The sequence below is a fragment of the Haplochromis burtoni genome, unplaced genomic scaffold (genome assembly GCF_018398535.1).
Source record: "Haplochromis burtoni strain Fernald_Lab_line unplaced genomic scaffold, NCSU_Asbu1 Contig_115, whole genome shotgun sequence".
Taxonomy (NCBI): Eukaryota; Metazoa; Chordata; class Actinopteri; order Cichliformes; family Cichlidae; genus Haplochromis; species Haplochromis burtoni.
In genome coordinates this window covers 1,495,276-1,515,032 of record NW_024582476.1, presented here as the reverse complement: position 1 = coordinate 1,515,032, position 19,757 = coordinate 1,495,276, and the positions used below count along the sequence as shown (strand labels likewise).

Sequence of the window (19,757 nt, the reverse complement as noted above, 5' to 3'; positions counted from 1 at the left end):
TGGGTCAAAATATCTGTCATTGTAATTTTCACAATTCCTGGAAAGATGTTCAGTCTACTAGAATGAATCATTTACTTTCTGCTGTTTACTTTCTTCCCTTGTCACAGAGGGTCGCCGATGGAACAGTCATCCAAATAGCATATTTTATAGCTCAGAAAATGTAATGAAAGCCTCGAACTTCCAGTGAATGTTATTTGTTGTACTTGCTGAGTAAATCCAAAAATCGTAGATTTCTTTTAACTCATTTTACCTTAATTTTTCACATTTTGGTGAAGCTCACTCATATTTGTTATAAATTAAATAAAGTAATTTTCCTCGTTTTGGTTCGGTTAAAAAAGACAAAGACAATAAACTTCTTTCACCGTTGTCATAGTTCTCTATTTCTATATTTCCTGAAGTGTCGCCCAACTTCATCGAGTCTCTGTGGCGCAATCGGTTAGCGCGTTCGGCTGTTAACCGAAAGGTTGGTGGTTCGAGCCCACCCAGGGACGTGCTTTTCCATAATTTACTTGTACGGCAAAGGTTCTTTATGTTATATTTAAATTCATTTTCACATTCATATTCCCAGATAAGAAAGAATGTGTTTAACACCATATTTCTCTGTGGTGAAAACAAAATGGCCTTAAAATGGTAATGGTAAATGGCCTGCATTTGTATAGCGCTTTAGTTAGTCCCTAAGGACCCCAAAGCGCTTTCAATCACACACACATTCACACACTGGTGATGGCAAGCTACATTGTAGCCACAGCTGCCCTGGGGCGCACTGACAGAGGCGAGGCTGCCGGACACTGGCGGGCGCCACCGGGCCCTCTGACCACCAGTGATGCATAATTTTGATATTTCGAAGGCGTCTGTTATTCTTCCTGCAACTACAGCCTACGCTTTGCGACTGTAGTAGTGGCTGTTCAGTGTCTCTTTTTTAGTTTTAGTGTTTAAATGACAATCTCCTTATTTAAAAAAATTCTCTATATGATGATGACAGTGCAGGAAACCATGTTTTGTCTCCTTTCTAGTCACTAAATATAATTTAAATTTAAGAAACGACTGCATTTTTAAAACGATATGACTTTGGCTCCCAACAGATTTTAGTATTGGTTTTACAGTTCTAAACACTTTTTTGATTAGAAGTTCTGTTGAGAATTGTTATTTAAATATTTATTTTTGTGGTACTTAGTGTTCTTATTTGCTCTTCTTGTGTGCAGGGCTCTGTGACAGTTTCTGAAAAGCCCTAAATAAATTTACTTAGTTTCAAACAGTTCAAACAGTTCTCAGTGCCTTTAGCTTTGGTTACTGTTGTTCGTCCTGCTTCATGCAAGTTGAGATTACTTTTTTTAGAACTTTCTGTTAGTTTGCGGTGTCCCCGTTTTGTCCAGACTTAACCTGTTTTGAAACATCTGCCCTCTGTAATCTCGGAGCAGAGTCGGAAAATCTCGTCACCGATGTAAAATAACGCCTGCTGTCATGTGACCCCAGAACAGGTGATAAAAACTCTTTTCCTCTCCGAGAGGGCAGTAGAAGAGGGCTTCAGGATGTCTGTACCTGGAAGCTTCTCGGTGCTCCGTGTCTTGTGGTTGCTATCAGTGTTTGGCACGGTGCTCCCGCTGGACGGCGGCATGCTCTTTCCCCAGGAGTCCTCCTTCAGAGAGGTGAAGGAGCTGAACGGGCTGTGGGATTTCAGGGCTGACGGGTCCCCCAACAGGAACGAGGGCTTCGAGAAGGCTTGGCACAAACGTCGGCTGGCAGAGGTGAGCGGGATCGGAGGTGATAGGTCAGATGAAACAAATCAGTCTACGTTGTCTTACTGTTGACATGGATACAACGGTCGCATACAGTACTCTCGGTAAACAAGAACTTTTAAACATTTTGCAATTATGTAGATTTATACCAAAAAAGAAAATCTAAAAGAAAATTTGAATGCTTTGAATTGAATATTTGAGGAAGTATCCTTGGTTTTGGTGTTTTCAATTTTTTTTTTAAATTTTGAAACTGAAACTAAACTGAATTAAAAACAAAAATTCAGATCCCCCCCCCCCCAAAAAAAAGAAAACAAAAACAAAATAACTATGTAAACAACACAGCAGTAAGGCATGCATAAACTTATCAGTTTGACTCACAGTCATAACTAAATATTTTTGGCTTATCAGCCCTTTAAATGCCACACAATAGGATATATTCCTGTCAGACTGTGCCTCCTTTTGAGGTCTGTAGAGACATTTAGAGCTGAAGATATTCACAATTTTAGAAAAAGAAAAAAATAGAAAGAAACATTTTTAAAATGAGAACAAAGGTTGAAATTTTATATTAATAAGTCTCATCTTGTTAGGGCCAGACTCCCAGGAAGGGAGCTTACCATGACCTCAGAGAATCAAAATGACCTCAATTAGATGAATATGTATATTGTCTACTTTAAAATTAATAATAAATAATATAATATAATAAACATGGCTACCATGGGTATCCCTGTAAAGTCCTGTCTTCTCTTTGTTGTTTTATATTCTTTAGACCGGCCCAGTGATTGAAATGCCAGTTCCTGCCAGCTACAATGACATCACACAGGACCCCACACTAAGAGATTTCATTGGCTGGGTGTGGTATGAGCGAGAGGTGTTCGTGCCGGCCCGCTGGATCTCCGATGAGGGAACAAGAGTGGTTCTTAGAGTGGGAAGTGCTCACTATTACTCAATAGTGGTGAGTATCACCTGCATCTTTTATGAGCCATTCACTCAAAGTTTGAATAAATTCAAATATAAAAAGTTATCATCCGCCACAAAAATCATTTTAAAAATCATGTTGTTTATTTGAAAATATTACAGAAAAACACATCATGTAACGAAACACATGTTTTCTTGAAAAAATATGCTTACTTTACAAAAAATCTGGTACAGCAGCAGATGAATTTCTTGATATAAGATCTCACCGACTTAAGAGTTTGCTTAATATTTTGTGTTTTCAGTGGGTAAAAAAGTCTGGACTGTTTAGAACCTAAACTCATTAAACCTGTGGATTAATGCTGTTGTAATACATGCATTTTGCTAAAATAAGGAAGAAATGTATTGTTTCAAAATACATCCTTGCTTCATTTTAAATTAGATTGTGTGTCACTAAATTTCAGCTCATGTAAAACGGTGATCATTCTCTGTTGCAGTGGGTGAATGGAGAGAAAGTGACAGAGCATGAAGGTGGCCATCTGCCTTTTGAGGCAGAGATTAGTAGTTTAATCCGCAAGGAACCAACAAAGCCATGCAGAATCACCATCGCGGTAAACAACACCCTAACTTTGGAGACTCTTCCTCCAGGCACCATCCAGTACATGAATGACAGCAGCAGGTAGGCTCTTTCTTTGGTTCATGTGTTTGTCCAACCTAATATTATGGCAAAGCAAGTAATAGGCACGCTGGTCCATTTCACACTTTGCCTCTAGAAAACATGAAATGTACACGCAAACAGAAGTTGCAGTAAGTTGCAGTAAAGGACCTGGAATGTACGTCATATTTTTTTTGCTTGCCTTTACATATATTATCTTCCCCTGCTAGTAATGCAACTTCTGCACGTGTGTCCTGCAAAGCGTGAAATGGACACAGTGGACCAGAGTGTCTATTACACATTTTGTGTGATACTGGGTTCTTTTTGACTTCCTTGCCACACTTCAAAACTTTACGCTGATGCATCAGTGAGAATGTAAATGACGAGAAGACTGTGTTTGGTCTGCAGGTATCCTGATGGTTTTTTTGTGCAAAACATTGACTTTGATTTCTTCAACTATGCTGGGATTCATCGTTCTGTACTGTTGTATACTACTCCTAAAGTGCATGTGGATGACATCTCAGTGGAGACCAACTTCATGGATAACACTGGTAAATTAAATTAATTAATACAGTGATGCACAGTGATTTAAAATCCTTACTAGCACAAAAGAATTTGTAAGCAGGTAAACTGATGTACAAAAACTTAGAGAGATTAGCATCCGCATCATATACATCAGACTTTAAATGTGTAGTTTCTGTCTATTCATTAGATGTTGCTGTTTCCTCTGCATTGTAGGTCTTGTCAGATACAAAGTATCTGTTCAAGGTGGCTTCAACAACACTCTGAACATTACTCTAATGGACAAAGATGGCCACTTTGTGGCCTCCTCCAATGGGTCATCTGGAGGGCTTAAAGTGGTAGATGTGAAGCTGTGGTGGCCGTACTTGATGCACGAGAATCCAGGTTACCTTTATTCTATGAAGGTAAGGCAACATGCTCACAGGCATGTAGGTGTGTTTCTGCAGTGTGATGTGGTTTGACTGAGCATTGCCACTCGATTTGTCAGGTTGTGTTGTTTCGATTATTCTAACATTTTCTCTTCAACATCGAGGTCCACCTAATTGCAGTCAGTGAGACATCAACATATGAGGATGAGTATACTCTGCCAGTTGGTATCCGCACAATAAACGTTACCAACACCCAGTTCCTCATTAACAACAAGCCATTTTATTTCCATGGGGTCAATAAGCATGAGGACTCTGACGTAAGTACCCCTAGAAGGATGAAACTCCTTTAAATTTTGCAGAAAATAGGCTCCAATGACCATATGTTTACTTTTCTGGTTTTAATGTGTTGTAGATTCGTGGTAGAGGCTTTGACTGGCCCCTAATTGTAAAGGACTTTAATTTAATGAAGTGGTTAGGGGTCAACTCATTCCGTACCAGCCACTATCCCTATGCTGAGGAGATCCTGCAGATGTGTGACCGTCATGGGATTGTGGTGATAGATGAGTGCCCAGGTGTTGGCATCAAAGACATGTAAGTGTTACCACACATATCTGTGTGACCTTTGGATATGTTTGAGGGTTCAGTAAGGTCAAAAGTGAAAGATTCTGTTTGCCACAGCATATGAAGACATAGAGAAAACTGCACATGCTGTCCAACACCACCCCTGCTGAAACTCTTTATGAACTTCATGCTGCCCAAGTTAGAATTGCCAAAAAATGTTACACACTATTGTGACCAATAGGAATACTGCATGAAATGACATGTGATTGTCATAGGCTATAAGCATTCAGTCTGCATATCAAACTTGACTTCATTCCTAAGTTAATTACAGCTATGTCACACAGTGTATCTGTCATGGTCTGGCTGGCAGACCGTGGGGATATGGGGAATGAGGACCCAGGCGCGGTGCTCTGTGTATAGACAGTGCGTTTATTTACAGTGATGGAAAAACATGACAATAAATCCCGTGCTCTCCCGACTCCCGTGACGTGTCCTCTTCCCAGTGTTAGTGCTCCTGTCTCCGCTTCTCCATGATGAGCACCCCGTGCTCGCTGCCCTCTCGTCTCCCGCTACTCCTGGGGACATAAAAGAGAGGCAGCTGTCAGACACACAATAATGCAGGAGACTCAAACTAAGAACTGGTCGAGAGACTAACGTGAAGCCACGCAATGATCCAGCATCGGAGAGAGCTCCACCACACTCTCAAGTAGCTCCTCCGACAGGCCTGATCAACTGCAGGTGTGTCAAGGTCTTCAGGTGTGGCCAATCACCTGCCAGGGCCACACACACACACCTACATGCACATATGTCTACAAGCAGGGAGAACGAGGGACAGCAATACAAAATACATACATTATAATATTAGTCCATAATTGCTCAGAGGACCCTGACAGTATTAGACAATAAGATGACTGTCTGCCATACACATGTTTACAGTTTTTTCTGATTGCTTAAGCACATTTTTTGTAACTATTGGCTAATTTTGCAAAACTCTTCACACAAATAAGAAAACCTGTCACCCAATAATCAAAACATTGTAGTTCTCTTGCAAAAGCAAACACAGCTAGATTAACTCTTCACACCTTCGTAAAAATGGTGTTTCCGTATCAAACAGTACACACAAGCCATCATCTACTAAGCACACAATGCGCCAACTGCACACTGATGGTATGAATACAAAACACATCTGGCTTTTGCTTTCTCTGTGCACAAGGTAGGCTATGTCAGTTTGAGCTCATACTTCTGTCATAGATCCATAAGCATAGAGGGATCCAAACTTCAAGTACTGGTGTTTATTCAAACACATCAAAACAAACACAAGTGTTTATTTCCAAGTATAGGATTATTTGCAATCGCCATAATGACTATATGGGTTACTTGGTCTGCAGTGAACATGCTTCCTCTGCCCAGCATCTGGTCATCTAGCATCTGGTCATCTAGCAAAAAAATTATTTCCCCCAGGGATCAATAAAGTATTCTGATTCTGATTCTGATACTGTAAAGTAACAATTTCAGTATTTTTACATCAATGGTATTGGTGTGTTTCTCATTGGCATATGGCAGTGCTACAAATCTTTGTGCGAAGTGACTGTACTAACCGATTCTCATTTCAAGATGTCCTTATGGTGCTTGCTACAGTGTAGCGGCTCGAGTTAGGCTGGACCCGTTGGCCAGCTACCCTCAGGGTCATTCCACGGTTGATTACATGGTCCACTATTGTAGCTCTGATGTCATCAGCAATTCTATTTCTTACTCTTCCTACCCTTCCTCTCCCCCCTCCTCGTCTTCCTCTTGCTCCTCCTTGTCCTTGTCGTCCTCTTCATCCTACTTCTTCACCTCCACGTCCTCTTCCTCGGCCTCCTCTACTTCTCACTCTTTCTGCTCCCTCCATTGTACTCCGCACACACAGCTTACCTGTATTATAGTGCTTAGGCTGATTGCAAAGTGAACTAATTATCTAAAAAAGTTTTCACATGTGAAAGTGTGCCAGACAGTTGGCAAATTAGTGTTAATGATAGCCATACATGTGTATACTTTTGCTAGGAGTGTGTTGGAAATTTGGTAATTGAGTGTTGTGCAGTGAATTGTGCCTACAGTTTTGCAAAGTGTGTGTTACAAAATTGCAAACTGAGTGCAAAGCAGTTTTTGTGCTTTTAGTTTTGCAAACTCAGTGAGTGGTTTTGCTATAAGTCTGAATAGTTTTAGAGATTGTGCTACAGGAATCACAGTTAGGGTTTAAGCATTCAGAAAAAACTGTAAATTGGAGTGGGACTATCTGGGACTCTCCACATGCTTCCTCTGCCCCCAGCATCTGGTCATCTAGCAAAAAAATAATTTCCCCCAGGGATCAATAAAGTATTCTGATTCTGATACTGTAAAGTAACAATTTCAGTATTTTTACATCTCCACCATTTGACCTTAGAACTGAAGAAGCTTCTCAGATGAGAGGTGAAACGTCTTCAAGCAACTTAAAGAAGTCCAGACACTTTTCTTTGCAAGCTCCTTTGACAAATTGGAGTGGGGTTTTTTTCATATTTTTTTAACTGACTTTTGTCCACATGTTTCTGACCTGAATGTGTACAGTACTCATAATATTACATTTTATAATAAAAGACTAACTCACAATAGCTGAACTTTACTGGAAAGCAGAACAGTTGTGAGTTAGGTCTTCACATCTTGCAGTGTGGATGGATCTGAGTCGTTAGTCTTTCAGCTCAGGCTGAGTTGTGTTCTTTTGTGCCTTGCTGATAGTCGCAGTTTTCGAAACGCCTCTCTGTCTCACCACTTGGTTGTCATGGACGAGCTTGTGCGCCGGGACAAGAACCATCCCTCTGTGGTCATGTGGTCGGTAGCCAATGAGCCCGCCTCAGAGATGCCTCCTGCTGAATTTTATTTCAAGTGAGTACAGGTTATTTTTCTTTTGAGGTGTAAAGCTCCAATTATTGCCACCCTTCAAATAGTCATCACTAGCAACATGATGTTGGATTATTCCGTTTGTTTGAAAATGTAAATTCTGATGTTTATTCTACTTCTCAAATATGTGCTTTATCACACTGAAGGTGTAACAGTAATAACTCTTAAAATCCTGGTAGAAAAGATCAGTTTGTCTGTAGCATCTGATATCCATCTGATAGCTGGTATGAGGGACAAAGCTAGTTAGGCATGAGTAACATAATGTAGTTTTTTAAAAAGTGGATTTTGTTTTACAAAAAAAAGCAAAAAACCCAAAAGGTGATCATGGAGCCCTAAGAAATTAAGTGAACAGAACTAATTCGAGCTGAAGTGATGAATTAATTTTTTTTAAAAAGTAGAGTGCTGATTTTGCATAGTTCAGCCATTAGAAGGTGCAACTCTGCAACGTCCCTGTTGTTTGGAACCCCACAAACACAAAAACCAGCTGATCCAAGCAGAGTGTAGTATAAACAAGTCATGTTTGAGAGAGGAAAAAATGATCAAATAAATAAAAATTGGCTGATATTTTGGAATATCGGCTTTATAATTTATTAAATATCATGTTGAGCTTAAATATTCTGTATCCTCCTGGCCCTAATTGTAATGGCAACAAAATATAACAAACTAACATTTAAAACCAAACTAAATTGAGCATAAAACAACAAACAATTGAGCTAAAAAAAATTTAAAAAAAACAAGCAAAGAAGAACTTAGAGACAAACACTAATGTAATTATTAAGAAACAAACATTTATTTTAACCAAACAGAAATAAGACAACTAAATGTCCAACTAAGGAAGGAAATTTAACATTTAAAGTCAATAATTCCAGCCAATTCCCCATAATGTAGCAACACTTGGTATGTCCCAGACGGCATTTCCTGTATTTAGTACAGCTGCATTTCAAGACACATCTTTTGCTGATTTGAGCCCAACATCAAATCACTTCCTTTTTTTTCTACCCCCTTACAGGACTTTGATTGAGCACACCAAAGCTCTGGACCAAACCCGACCTGTCACTTACGTCACAATCGCTGCAGCTGACATGGACAAAGGGGTGAGTTTCTTCATCCTTCACACTAATTAAAAGGGAACGGGGATATAATTTGAGGGGGGAGTTCAATTTTAAAACATCCTCGTATCCGTACAACATTAAAAAGTTTTTGCATCTCTGTGTGTGGAGTGAAGCTGTGGAACAGACTAAGTAAAGATATGAAGCAATGTCCGAGCATGGCGCAGTTTAAAAAGCGGTTTAAGGATATGGTTTTTACAGGGTACAGGGAAAAGGGAGAGATTTGATAGGGTGTTGTCTAATATTTTCATGTGTGTGCGGGTGCACGGGTATGTTGGTATGGGTATATATATATATTTGTAGGTTGTGTATCCTTGAGGTGTTAATGGGGTTATTGAAAATGTGTATATGTGCGTATGTGTATATACGTATGTATGGATAGATAGAAACATATATGTATATATATTAAAAAAAATAAATACACATGACATATAATGTAATTGCAAGGAGGTATTTCTGTAGTCTATTGATACTAGATAGTGGAAAAGGGGTGGGATTAAATAAGCTTATGCTTCTTCCTGCTCCTTTTTGAACATGAAAGTTATTTGGAGTTGTGGTTGCTCGTTTTCCTTTTGTTTGCTTTGTTCATTTGTCTCTTTTAATTCTATTTTGTTGTACTTTTTCAACATGTTCAAAATAAAGATTCAATCAATCAATGTCAACATCACATATTAAACAAAGTCTGCACATCCCTTTCTTTTTTCAGTTTCCAGACTTTTTATTTGACACATCGTTGATGATAATAGTGTAACAGAATTTGCTAAGTAGCACCTCTGTTATAATCATGTTAAAAGGTGAAGTTTGTACTAAGTGAAATGAATCACATTGAGTGCTTCAGGTCTGTGCCCTGCTCAAGATAGCAATTTAACTAAGTTAGTTAATTAACACCAGATGAGCAGCTCACAAAACCCATGTTGATTTTTCTTTTTAAGTCCTAATAAGTCATAGTAAGTAAATTTAGTCAACTGCGTATAGAATAATAATCCTTTATTTGTCCCACAAGGGGAAATGTGGGTGTAACAGCAGCAAGAAAGACACATATACAAACAAACAGTACACAAGACACAGAACAGAAACATACACAATTTTTACATATTTACATCAAGGACAAGGACATATGAACAAGGAGTATGTTTCACCCTCTTTGGAATATTATTGTTTACATCCATTTCCTCAGTTTTGTCTGTATTGATCTTATACGCTGAGTAAAGACGAAATTCAGAGATAAAATTCTTCAATGGAGATAATGACGAGTGTGGTTCTGTTAGTATAGTAAAACATCATCTGCATACAGTAAGATTATATGTGCTTCGTCTTGACTCCTATGATGCGGTTGTTATCCTAAACTGAGAGTGGAGTTCTGATACCACGATTCACCTAGGCAATGAAGAGATGAAGAGCAGAGCCTCCAGTTTAATGCAGTGGACCGAGGAACATTAATGCATGTCAGTGTGGGGCATGGTGTTTATTTTAAAACAGAAGCGGCATGCACTCATTTACCCAACTTGAAACTGGTTGATAAAAAGCACCTTACAGATTTTATTATTTAAAGGGTGATTGCAAGAAAATTGTGTCATAAATATTTAATAAATAATTGTAAATCATAACCATGTTGAAGAATACTTCTGAATCCTTTTCTGGGTTATTTTTTTTCTCTAGGGTCCCTATGTAGATGTAGTGTGTGCAAACAGTTACTTTGCCTGGTATTTTGATCAAGGCCGGTTGGATATCATTCCTCTTCAGCTGAGCACTCATTTTGAAAACTGGTACAGAAAGTACCAGAGACCCATCATCCAGAGTGAATATGGAGCAGATGCAGTTCCAGGGCTTCACATGGTAAGAATACACTCACTCACTAACTCACTCCACTCACTCACAAGTCAGTTCTGCACCTTTAACAAGTCTTACTGTCACTTTTTAGGATCCACCCATGATGTTCACTGAGGAGTACCAGAATGCTCTCCTGCAGAGCTACCATGATGTGTTCGACCAGAAGAGGAATCAGTATTTCATTGGTGAACTCATCTGGAACTTTGCAGACTTCATGACATCACAAGGTACTGCAGCTTCAAAATAAAGCAACCTGTAGAGCCAGAACTGCAGTTAAATACAACAATAGCTGAAGCTCTAGGGAAGCAGCCATTAGGTTAAAAACCAGAGCTTTATTTATTCAGCTTATTATATTCTGCACTGTGACAGTGTTCTTGTCAAACTGTGTTGTGTCTTCAGGAATCTATCGTGTGGTGGGGAACAAGAAGGGTATTTTCACCCGGCAAAGGCAGCCCAAGGCGGCAGCGTTCCTCTTGAGGAAGAGGTACTGGAGGCTGGCTAATGAGACGGGCAGACTGCTTCCTGACTGACTAAATAACTCTGATCACTCTGAAACTCTGATGGTAGCCAGTCTGGGAAATAGTCAACACTGTGTAAGCAGTATGCTGAACCAATACTGTGATATTGTGTCTGAACAACATCTGTGTGTGTGTGTGTGTGTGTGTGTGTGTGTGTATACATATTGATCTTAACTAATGAACTTTATAATACTTTATTCCAGCTGTAGGGAACATTTTACAGGTCTACAGTGATTGAAAATAGACTCTTGTGCCTTATCTATTGTGAAGTTCACCTTTTCTAATTAAAGCCTCAATTTAAAAAAGTCTGACGCAAATTATAAAATATAATATTATAAAACTGATTTTTTTAAACTGCAATAATTTGCAAATCTCATAAGCCTGCATTTTATTTATAATAGAACAAAGAAAACATATTTACTGTTTAAAGTGAAACATACAGAATTGAATGGCAGTAGCACATTTTGTAAAGAACCAATTGAATGCACCAACAAACAAACTACCTGAACAACCAGTGACTTAGCTCTCTCCCCCCCAAAGATACCAATGAATCTCTCTAAATAAATTACACTGTCAGATACGTCCCCTTCGAGCCCCCTACCAGGAAAGTTCAAATGATATTAATGCCACTGAAAAGCAGGCTAAAACCCACTAAACCAGTCTGTTTTTAAAGAGGACAAGACCTCATTTTGTCATGAGTCAACCCAGAATTCAGACAAAAGGAGAGACCAAAAAGACCACAGAGTTTATAGGACCAAAATATATGTAATTAAACTGACTGAAAATTTTAGAACAAGTGTAGTGTAGTGGGTGCATGGATGCTTGTAAATTATAGCATATATGCAAGAAAATTGCTCAACTGAATGGGAAGAAGAGAGAGCAAAACTCTTTTACATAGCAGGCTTCAGTTCTTTGTCAGTGTCCTGGGGAAAGACATGGGATAATTATCACCTATTGCCAATAGGAGGTGCCATAAGGGTGACCTGATACTGGCACATAGATGTCTCCAGACATGGACTCTAATCAATCATGTGAAGTGTGGGTAAGATGGGACAAAAGTTACTTAAGATTTAGTTGAGATTTCATGTCCAGTGGGGAATGATCAAAATTCTGGCACACAGCTAGCTACAAAAAAGCCCTTTCACAAAAACTCAAAAGCTTCAGAGTTTAACATCGCCAAGGCTTAGATTCAACTCACCAAAGGTAGTGTTGATCCAATCCAGGAGGAGTTAAAGTACAAAGCCTGAAAATTGTGAAAATGCCAGAATTACACCTGACATTTAAAGTGGCTGACTTCCTGTTGGGTTTAAGATATGGCTCCAAGAGACTTTTTTGAAGTTGTCAGGACATTCCACAAGGCTGCTAAATTTCAGACACATGGATGAAATGTTACAGTATAAACACTTGTAACATTTAACTACACATAACACTACATTTTAAAAATAATAATAATAATTTTGTAGGTGGCACTATGACCCATAAAACATGAAAGCCTTTATCAGTTTGGAGGCGTGTACCAGTTTTCATGACTTCTTAGGTTTTTCAAGCCCCTCAACAGCAACTTATTTCTTTATGCTGAATTCCCACTGTTGAATGAGAAATCACACTGTTCATGATAAAGCACCATGAAGGTCTGAAGTTTATTCAGACTGCTTTTGAATTGGATGTGGTCAGCCTGAGTGTAGCACTACATCAGAGTATAAAACATCATTTTGTGTTGCCACTAGGTGGTGCTCTCACTATTGCTTGCTATTGATGTGTTCAGGTCAGGACTGGACAATCTGTCTGAGTTAAAGCAAGGTTGTGTTTCATTCGAAATATCAAAATTTGCACCAGGGTCACACCCTTTGTTAGAAACTGACTGTTTTCAAAATAAAGCAATACCAACTCCTTGAGGCTTTTCTGACCAAATTTTAGATAGCTCAGGTCAACCACCCAGTCCTCCGAAGTGTAAAACATGACAGTTTCTGTTGCCACTAGGTGGCGCTATGATTGTGATTTAATGTTTACATATGGATCTGTTATTAATTTTAATATGCATAACTCAATCTCTGTGTTACAAAATGTTAAGAGTTTGAGCATGTTTAGGTGCTCAAAAGGGTGATTTATTTGATGAAATAGTGTGTGTAAATGAAAATAAACACTTGACACTTTTGTAATGAATTTATTAAAGACAATCTACTCAACATGCAAAGAGTATCTGATTTAATTATTTGCATCATATGCAGTGCAGTTCAGGAGTGGACGGTGCTGCCGTCACCATTTTCAAAAAAGACCACAGACACCTAAAAGGTTAAATGACGTATCGATCATGGATGGTGGCGTGACAGCAATCAGACTGTTCACTATCAGTGACTCAGGCTGTACCATCATCACGTGGTTGACCTTTGAGTTCCAGCAGGACATTAAACATTTAAACTCCTTACACTAGCCTACCTGTCAGAGTTATTGCTGCAGACATTTTCCATTAAAATGTACTTTTCATAAAACAGAACTGTTTTGATTGCTTTTCACTTATTTCAGGCCCGTTTTTCCAAACATTTAAGGCTTTTTTTTTTTCAATTGGTCCAACTATGAGAGATGTTTACTTATCAGGTTAGATACATGTCATTAAACACTAATCTGCATCCGCGATTACACTGCTATTAAATTAATGAAATTCAGCTGGCGTGACTGAGACACATTGGAGATACTCTATGCTCACATACTGTTACTAATGCTGTTATGTTCTGTGCTGGTTTATTTCATCTGCATTAATGATTCACTATTCACTAACCACACAAGAAAAAAATAGCAGTGGTCAGGCACGTAGTAATTTACAAAGAAATATCTGTGTTTTATAAGCTGTCACTTTTAGATCATGTACATCCTAGCCTTACATGTTACTGCATCTTGCTACAGTGTATTTTTACTCCTCTAACTCCCTTATTACCATTTGCATATCCTGGAGCTAACGGCAGCGTTTGTCCTAGATGTCGTTCTAGAGGCAGAACTAGTTCATCATCCAGGAGCTGTTGTGTGACCCTTTGTGTTCTATAAAGGCTACTGAAGACACAAAGTTTAAAGTTTACTCATAAACTTTCCTCTGTGGTTCTCTACATAAAATCTCAGTATTGGAAATCTTGTTTATCTAAAGTAATCAGTCATTTTCCATAAACCTGCTATTTTTTCAGACATGGTGACCATCAAAAGGATATTCTAAATTAAAAATATATTAAAAGTTGAATGTGTCTCTTGTGTTTAATTCTGAAGGGTAAGTTTAGAATAAGGAATTCCTGACTGTGACATTAGACTCATGTCCAGTCTCCACCACCCACCCTCCTTTGCCACTTACAGACATTGAACAACCTCAACCAAACATGAAAATTCCACTCTAAATCTCTCTAAATCTTCAGTCTCTTCATCCACATTCTGCCTATAAACAGGTTTTGGTAGGATAGGTACTCAAATCTCATAGGTCATCAACAGCAATCAAGTACTCCACGGTGAGTGTGGTGAATGACACAAGGAGTCAAACAATCCCAGTCCCTAGAGCACCACCTCTCTCCCACTGTGCTGTGAAGTAATCAGAGTACACTCCAGACTCTGATTTCTCCACTCAGATACTGGAAACTTCACAAACATCTTAGATTCTGAGTTACTACACCTCTCCTCCAGACTCGAGGACCCTGATTGCCAAATGAAATGTAAAAATTTTCACCTGAAAAAAAGACTTTAAAAACAAGTCTTACTTGTTCAATCTTTTTCAAAGTGTTCTGTCATCAACTTTATCTTTAAGCAAGCTAACTGAGCCTGAGGTGTAGCTCTTGGCGGGCTTTGTAGTTACCAAGTGTTGCAGTCTGACCTTGGGGTGAATTTACTGGCATGTCCACTCCTGGGAAGACTGGCGACTGTCTTGGATGTTTTCCATCTGTAAATAATATTTTCCACTGTAGAGTGATTAATTTGAAATGTTTTGGAAATAGCCTTATAACCTTAACCAGACTGATGGGCAGTAACAATTGTTTATCTGAGACCACAGCTGATGTTATTCCCCCTTGGCAATCTGTAAACACACCCACAGATGCTCCAGACCAGCAAAAGTGCACTTTTTAAGTGCTTTTACAGAAATGCTCATGTTGCCTCCCTAAGATGATAACCAGAGGGGCAACTGGCTTCCTGTTCGACAACGTGTGGTGCTGTGATAAAGAATAGAAAAGGGGACACACGTTGAGGTGATGTCAGTTTCACAACAGGAAGGTTTATTCTTCATAACAGCTTAGAACAGCTTCAGGTATCACCACACTAACTGCAAAGAAATGGCCTTATGCTTCAGTCCAGTTTACCATACATGGCCACAGTTCCCTGAGCTAGAGACTGTATAAATCTCTCAATAAAACTTTGACAAAACATGAACAAAATGTTGCTTAAATCCATTGATAATATCAGATCCACAATGTATCACAATAACACTTATTTCACAAAGATAAACAAAACACAATACTTCTGTACTTCATTTTTAACTACATTTACAAACATCATAAAATTAACTCGTTTTTAAAAATTTTAATTCTTGTTCAGCACTAAATTATTTATGTGAAATGTATTTCCACTGTACTGACAATGTAACTTCTGTTTTTTTAAATATAGCTGTAATGTCCTCTGCCTCTAACGCCTTGCTAGAGTCGACATTCAATCTAAACTCCTCTTCAAAATGACCACGCAGACAAGAGGGTTTGACTTCACTCCCTTTACTTAGGCCAGTTGAAGTAGGGTAAAACTGAGAAACAACATGAAATGCTCTTAGAAATCATAGATGAGGACAAATACACAATAACAGTACAAATTACTTGTTTAGCCAAAAGCGTTAGCGAATCCTCTCTTTACAAAGCTAGACCACAAAGAAAGACTCATACAGCCCTAATTGAAGGCCACCCCTCCCTGCAGCTCAGCCAAGACATCCTTGTCACCAGAGTTCTTGCTGATGTAAAGAAAGGATGTGCCCTGGTAAGAGTGATGAACCTCTCCCAGCATGCTATCACTATCAAGCCTCACACGCATCTGGCCAAGGCATCTCTGGTGGAAAATATTGTGGACTTTTCAGACAGGGTGTGGGGCAGTCATCACATTAGCGGAGGCAGAGAAGCATGCCTGGGTATGGACCACGTTGTGGCAAGCCAGGAAGTGGATTTAAGTGGAGCAGATGTCGAAAACTAGCACCAGCGTTCCCTTCTTAAAGAGCTTGTGGAAAGGAACATAGGTGTGTTCTCACAGCACCCCATGGATTATGGCCATACAAAGACTGTGCAACATGAAATCCCTCTGGTCGACTCTAAGCCATTTCGACTGCCTTACCGTAAGATCCCCCCATCACAGTGGCAGGATGTGAGAAGGTTGCTGACAGAAATGGAGGCAGCGTGAGTTATCAGGCCCAGCAAAAGTCCATATGCTTCACCTGTCGTGATCGTAACCAAGAAAGATGGATCACTAAGGCTGTGTATTGACTACAGGAAACTGAACTCCTGTAGCACGAGAGATGCTTTTCCTCTCCCCAGAATAGAGGAAGCCCTGGAGGCTCTAGGGCAGGCAAGATACTTCTCCACCCTTGACGTCACTTCTGGTTATTGGCAGGTAGAGGTGGCGGAGCATGACAAACACAAGACGGCATTCAGCACCCCTATGGGGCTGTTTGAAGCAAATCGTATGCCCTTTGGACTGCAGAATGCTCCCTCCACCTTTCAGAGACTCATGGCCTGCTGCTTTGGCGATCTGAACTTCACCCACCTCCTAATCTATCTTGATGACCTCATCATATTCTCCAAAACCTTTGATGAGCATCTGGAAAGACTGCAGCATGGCTTGAAGTTAAAGCCCTCTAAATGCCAGCTTGTGAGAAAGGAGGTTCAGTATTTGGGTCACTTGGTGTCTGCTGAGGGGATCTGGACAGACCCAAAGAAGATCAGCAGGGTGAAAAACTGGGTGAGGCCCACAAACCGCAAAGAAGTGTTGCAATTCCTGGGATTTGCTGGATACTACAGGCGGTATGTAAGTGGGTACTCTACCCTAGCTGCTCCCCTGTACCGCCTAACTGCTGGTGACCCCAGAAAGAAAAAGCGAGGGGGAAAGAAAAGTCTGGCCACCGATCCACCTTTTGTGTGGACAGATGAATGCGAGAAGGCATTTGAGACCCTAAAGAAAGGCTGACAAGCGCTCCAGTGCTGGGATATCCTGATTATAGCTTGCCTTTCGTTCTGCAAACGGACGCCTCAGGGGAAGGTCTGGGCGCCGTTCTAGCTCAGGTCCAAGGGGGAGCTGAGAGGGTCATAGCCTTCGCCAGCAGAGGTTTGAGCCCAGCAGAGACAAGGTATCCTGCACACAAACTCGAGTTCCTTGCTCTCAAATGGGCAGTCACAGACAAATTCTACGACCACCTCTATCGGCGTAGGTTCTCTGTCCAGACAGACAATAACCCTCTCAAATATGTTATGTCCTCAGCAAAGCTGGATGCTACAGGCCAGCGGTGGGTGTCTAGGCTGGCTGCTTTCGATTTTGATGTCCAGTATCGGAGGGCACAGAGCAACACAAACGCTGATGCCCTCTCTTGCATGTCTAACCAGGAGGTCATGCACATCCTACAGACATGCCCTCAGTGGCTGGGTGTCAACGAACAGGGGTATGGTGTGAGACAGGCTACCCAGGATACTCAAAGCCTCACTGGCCATGGCACGTCTGCAGGGGAGGAAGTTGAACTCGCCCCCCCTACATCCACTGAGCCTTGCAGGGATGTGGGGATGGAATCCCTTCCCAGCTTGCCTCTGTAGCTTGCCTCCACCAGTGTGTGAATGTGAGAGTGAATGAAGAGTGGCATTGTAAAGCGCTTTGGGTGCCTTGAAAAGCGCTATATAAATCCAATCCATTATCATTATATGTGGATGCAATGACACACGCCTACAACTGCACCCGCCATGATTCGACAGGGTACACACCATACTACTTAATGTTTGGCAGGCATCCCCGGCTTCCTGTCAACTTGGTTTTTGGGCTGTCAACCACTAATGGGTCGGGTGGATATAGCGATTATGTCCAGACCCTGCATGACTGCCTGTCACAGGCTTATGGACAGGCTAATCAGGCCTCTCGCCAGGCTAAGGGTCACCGGAAAAGATACTATGACCGGCAAGCAAAGAGTCAAAGCTTCAGCCCGGGTGACAGAGTCCTTGTTAAAGTGTGTCATGTGGAGGGGCGATGCAAAGTAGGAGACAAGTGGGAGTCATGTCCATACATGGTGAAGAAACAGCCAGACATGCCGGTGTATGTGGTGCGATCGGAAATGGTGATATGGAGAGAGTGGTCCACCGCAACTTACTCACACAGTGTATGTTTCTTCCCGTGGAGCAGGTGGGAGAGGAGACAAGGGAGGAAATGCAGCTCGACACGGAGGAGAGCTGGGAGATTGAGGACATAGAGGACAGTGGAGAGCAGGCTGGTGAAATAATCAGACAGGGGGAAGAGTCGGACACAATCGAGGACAGAGAGGCTGATAGCCTGGAAGGAGGTGTGGAGGGAGTTTCACCTGAAACAGCAAATGGATCACTTGCCCCCACAGGACCAGAGGAAAAGGACACAGGGGCAGGACAAGAGAGTGAAGAATGGAGGGGGAATGAAATTGCCAGGGGCAACCACTCACCTCCCAGACCCAGTGAACCAAGGAAGAACTTGCCGAGGAGTCGGCGTCCCCCAAAGAGACTGACTTAGTGGATTGGTATTCTCACTATTTTTGAGGCGCCAGCCGGCACATCAACGAGCGCAGGAAATAACTCCAACCCATCCGGCAAGCGACAGTCTACATTCGGCTCAAACAACATGACTCCTCCTCCAGGAAAAGCTCTCATGCGGCATTTCACCTGACAGATCTAACTGCAGGGAATCGTGAGTCAAGACTTTCAGCATTACTCTTCTGAATTCTCAGGGCTTCTGAAAGGAGACTCACTAAGTTGCCGTCATCTCTTTGATCACCATTCCCTGCAATCATCTCTTGTATCACATTAAAGCCTAGTAGCGGGCTGCTCAACCCTCCTCGACTTACTAGCATGGGAACATGAATAGCAACTGAGCCATGACTGCTACTTGTGATCTCAAGAAAAACTTCTATCCACCCTTCAAACGGCACATCTGTCCCATTAGCTGCAGTGACTTTGAGTGGGTGATTTGAGAGTAGGCTTTCCAGTGGCCTAATTGTCACATTTGGCAAGGCCTTTTGCACCCAAGACTTCTCCACAATGCTTACTTGGGCCCCACTATCCAACAACATTTGAAGTTTGACCCCATCTAGATAACAAGTTACCATACACCTGCCCCCAATCAGCTGGGCAACACGCTCCCTTTTGGACACTTGACATGATTTGGAGGTCTTGGTTGAAGATGGAATTTTCTCTTTGGGGTGCAGCTTCTCTGGGATTGGGGACTCTGAATTCTCCAAGGTCACTGGTGGTCCCTCCCCAGCGACCTCACCCGGTTTCCCGACAGAGTTCCCTTTTGTAAGCAGCCAATAGCTCTGTGTCCCTCTTTTCCACATCGGAAGCAGTGTGAGCAGGTGTCATTTCCTTGGGATACACATTGGTGACATTTCCCTTTAACTTCAGGCTTGGTTGACT

General features: G+C 41.0%; 2 protein-coding genes and 1 non-coding gene across 3 annotated transcripts in view; 2 read left to right on the top strand and 1 right to left on the bottom strand.

Moving 5' to 3' along the window:
* The first annotated feature begins 417 nt into the window (after positions 1-417).
* Positions 418-491, top strand: trnan-guu. The gene has a single exon. It is a non-coding gene; the product is annotated as a tRNA-Asn (tRNA).
* A 778-nt stretch (positions 492-1,269) lies between these two features.
* Positions 1,270-13,310, top strand: gusb (glucuronidase, beta). The gene is made up of 12 exons (XM_005928445.3): positions 1,270-1,745; positions 2,503-2,688; positions 3,146-3,327; positions 3,712-3,854; positions 4,042-4,229; positions 4,358-4,510; positions 4,606-4,784; positions 7,506-7,652; positions 8,677-8,761; positions 10,436-10,612; positions 10,698-10,833; positions 11,006-13,310. The coding sequence occupies exons 1-12, from the start codon at positions 1,530-1,532 to the stop codon at positions 11,134-11,136; spliced, it is 1,923 nt and encodes a 640-aa protein (XP_005928507.1). The 5' UTR covers positions 1,270-1,529; the 3' UTR covers positions 11,137-13,310.
* A 5,734-nt stretch (positions 13,311-19,044) lies between these two features.
* Positions 19,045-19,757, bottom strand: part of LOC121814999 — a 1,621-nt gene continuing 908 nt past the window's right edge. Inside the window, exon 2 of the mRNA XM_042223604.1 lies at positions 19,045-19,757. Coding sequence (XP_042079538.1) covers positions 19,585-19,757 — 173 coding nt within the window. The 3' untranslated portion in view covers positions 19,045-19,584.

Excerpts from the sequence above, each read along its gene's own strand:
- gusb (XM_005928445.3), top strand. The coding sequence starts at position 1,530 with ATGTCTGTACCTGGAAGCTTCTCGGTGCTCCGTGTCTTGTGGTTGCTA. Across the intron at positions 1,746-2,502 it reads ACAAACGTCGGCTGGCAGAG|ACCGGCCCAGTGATTGAAAT; the intron begins GTGAGCGGGATC and ends TATATTCTTTAG. Across the intron at positions 3,328-3,711 it reads TACATGAATGACAGCAGCAG|GTATCCTGATGGTTTTTTTG; the intron begins GTAGGCTCTTTC and ends TTTGGTCTGCAG.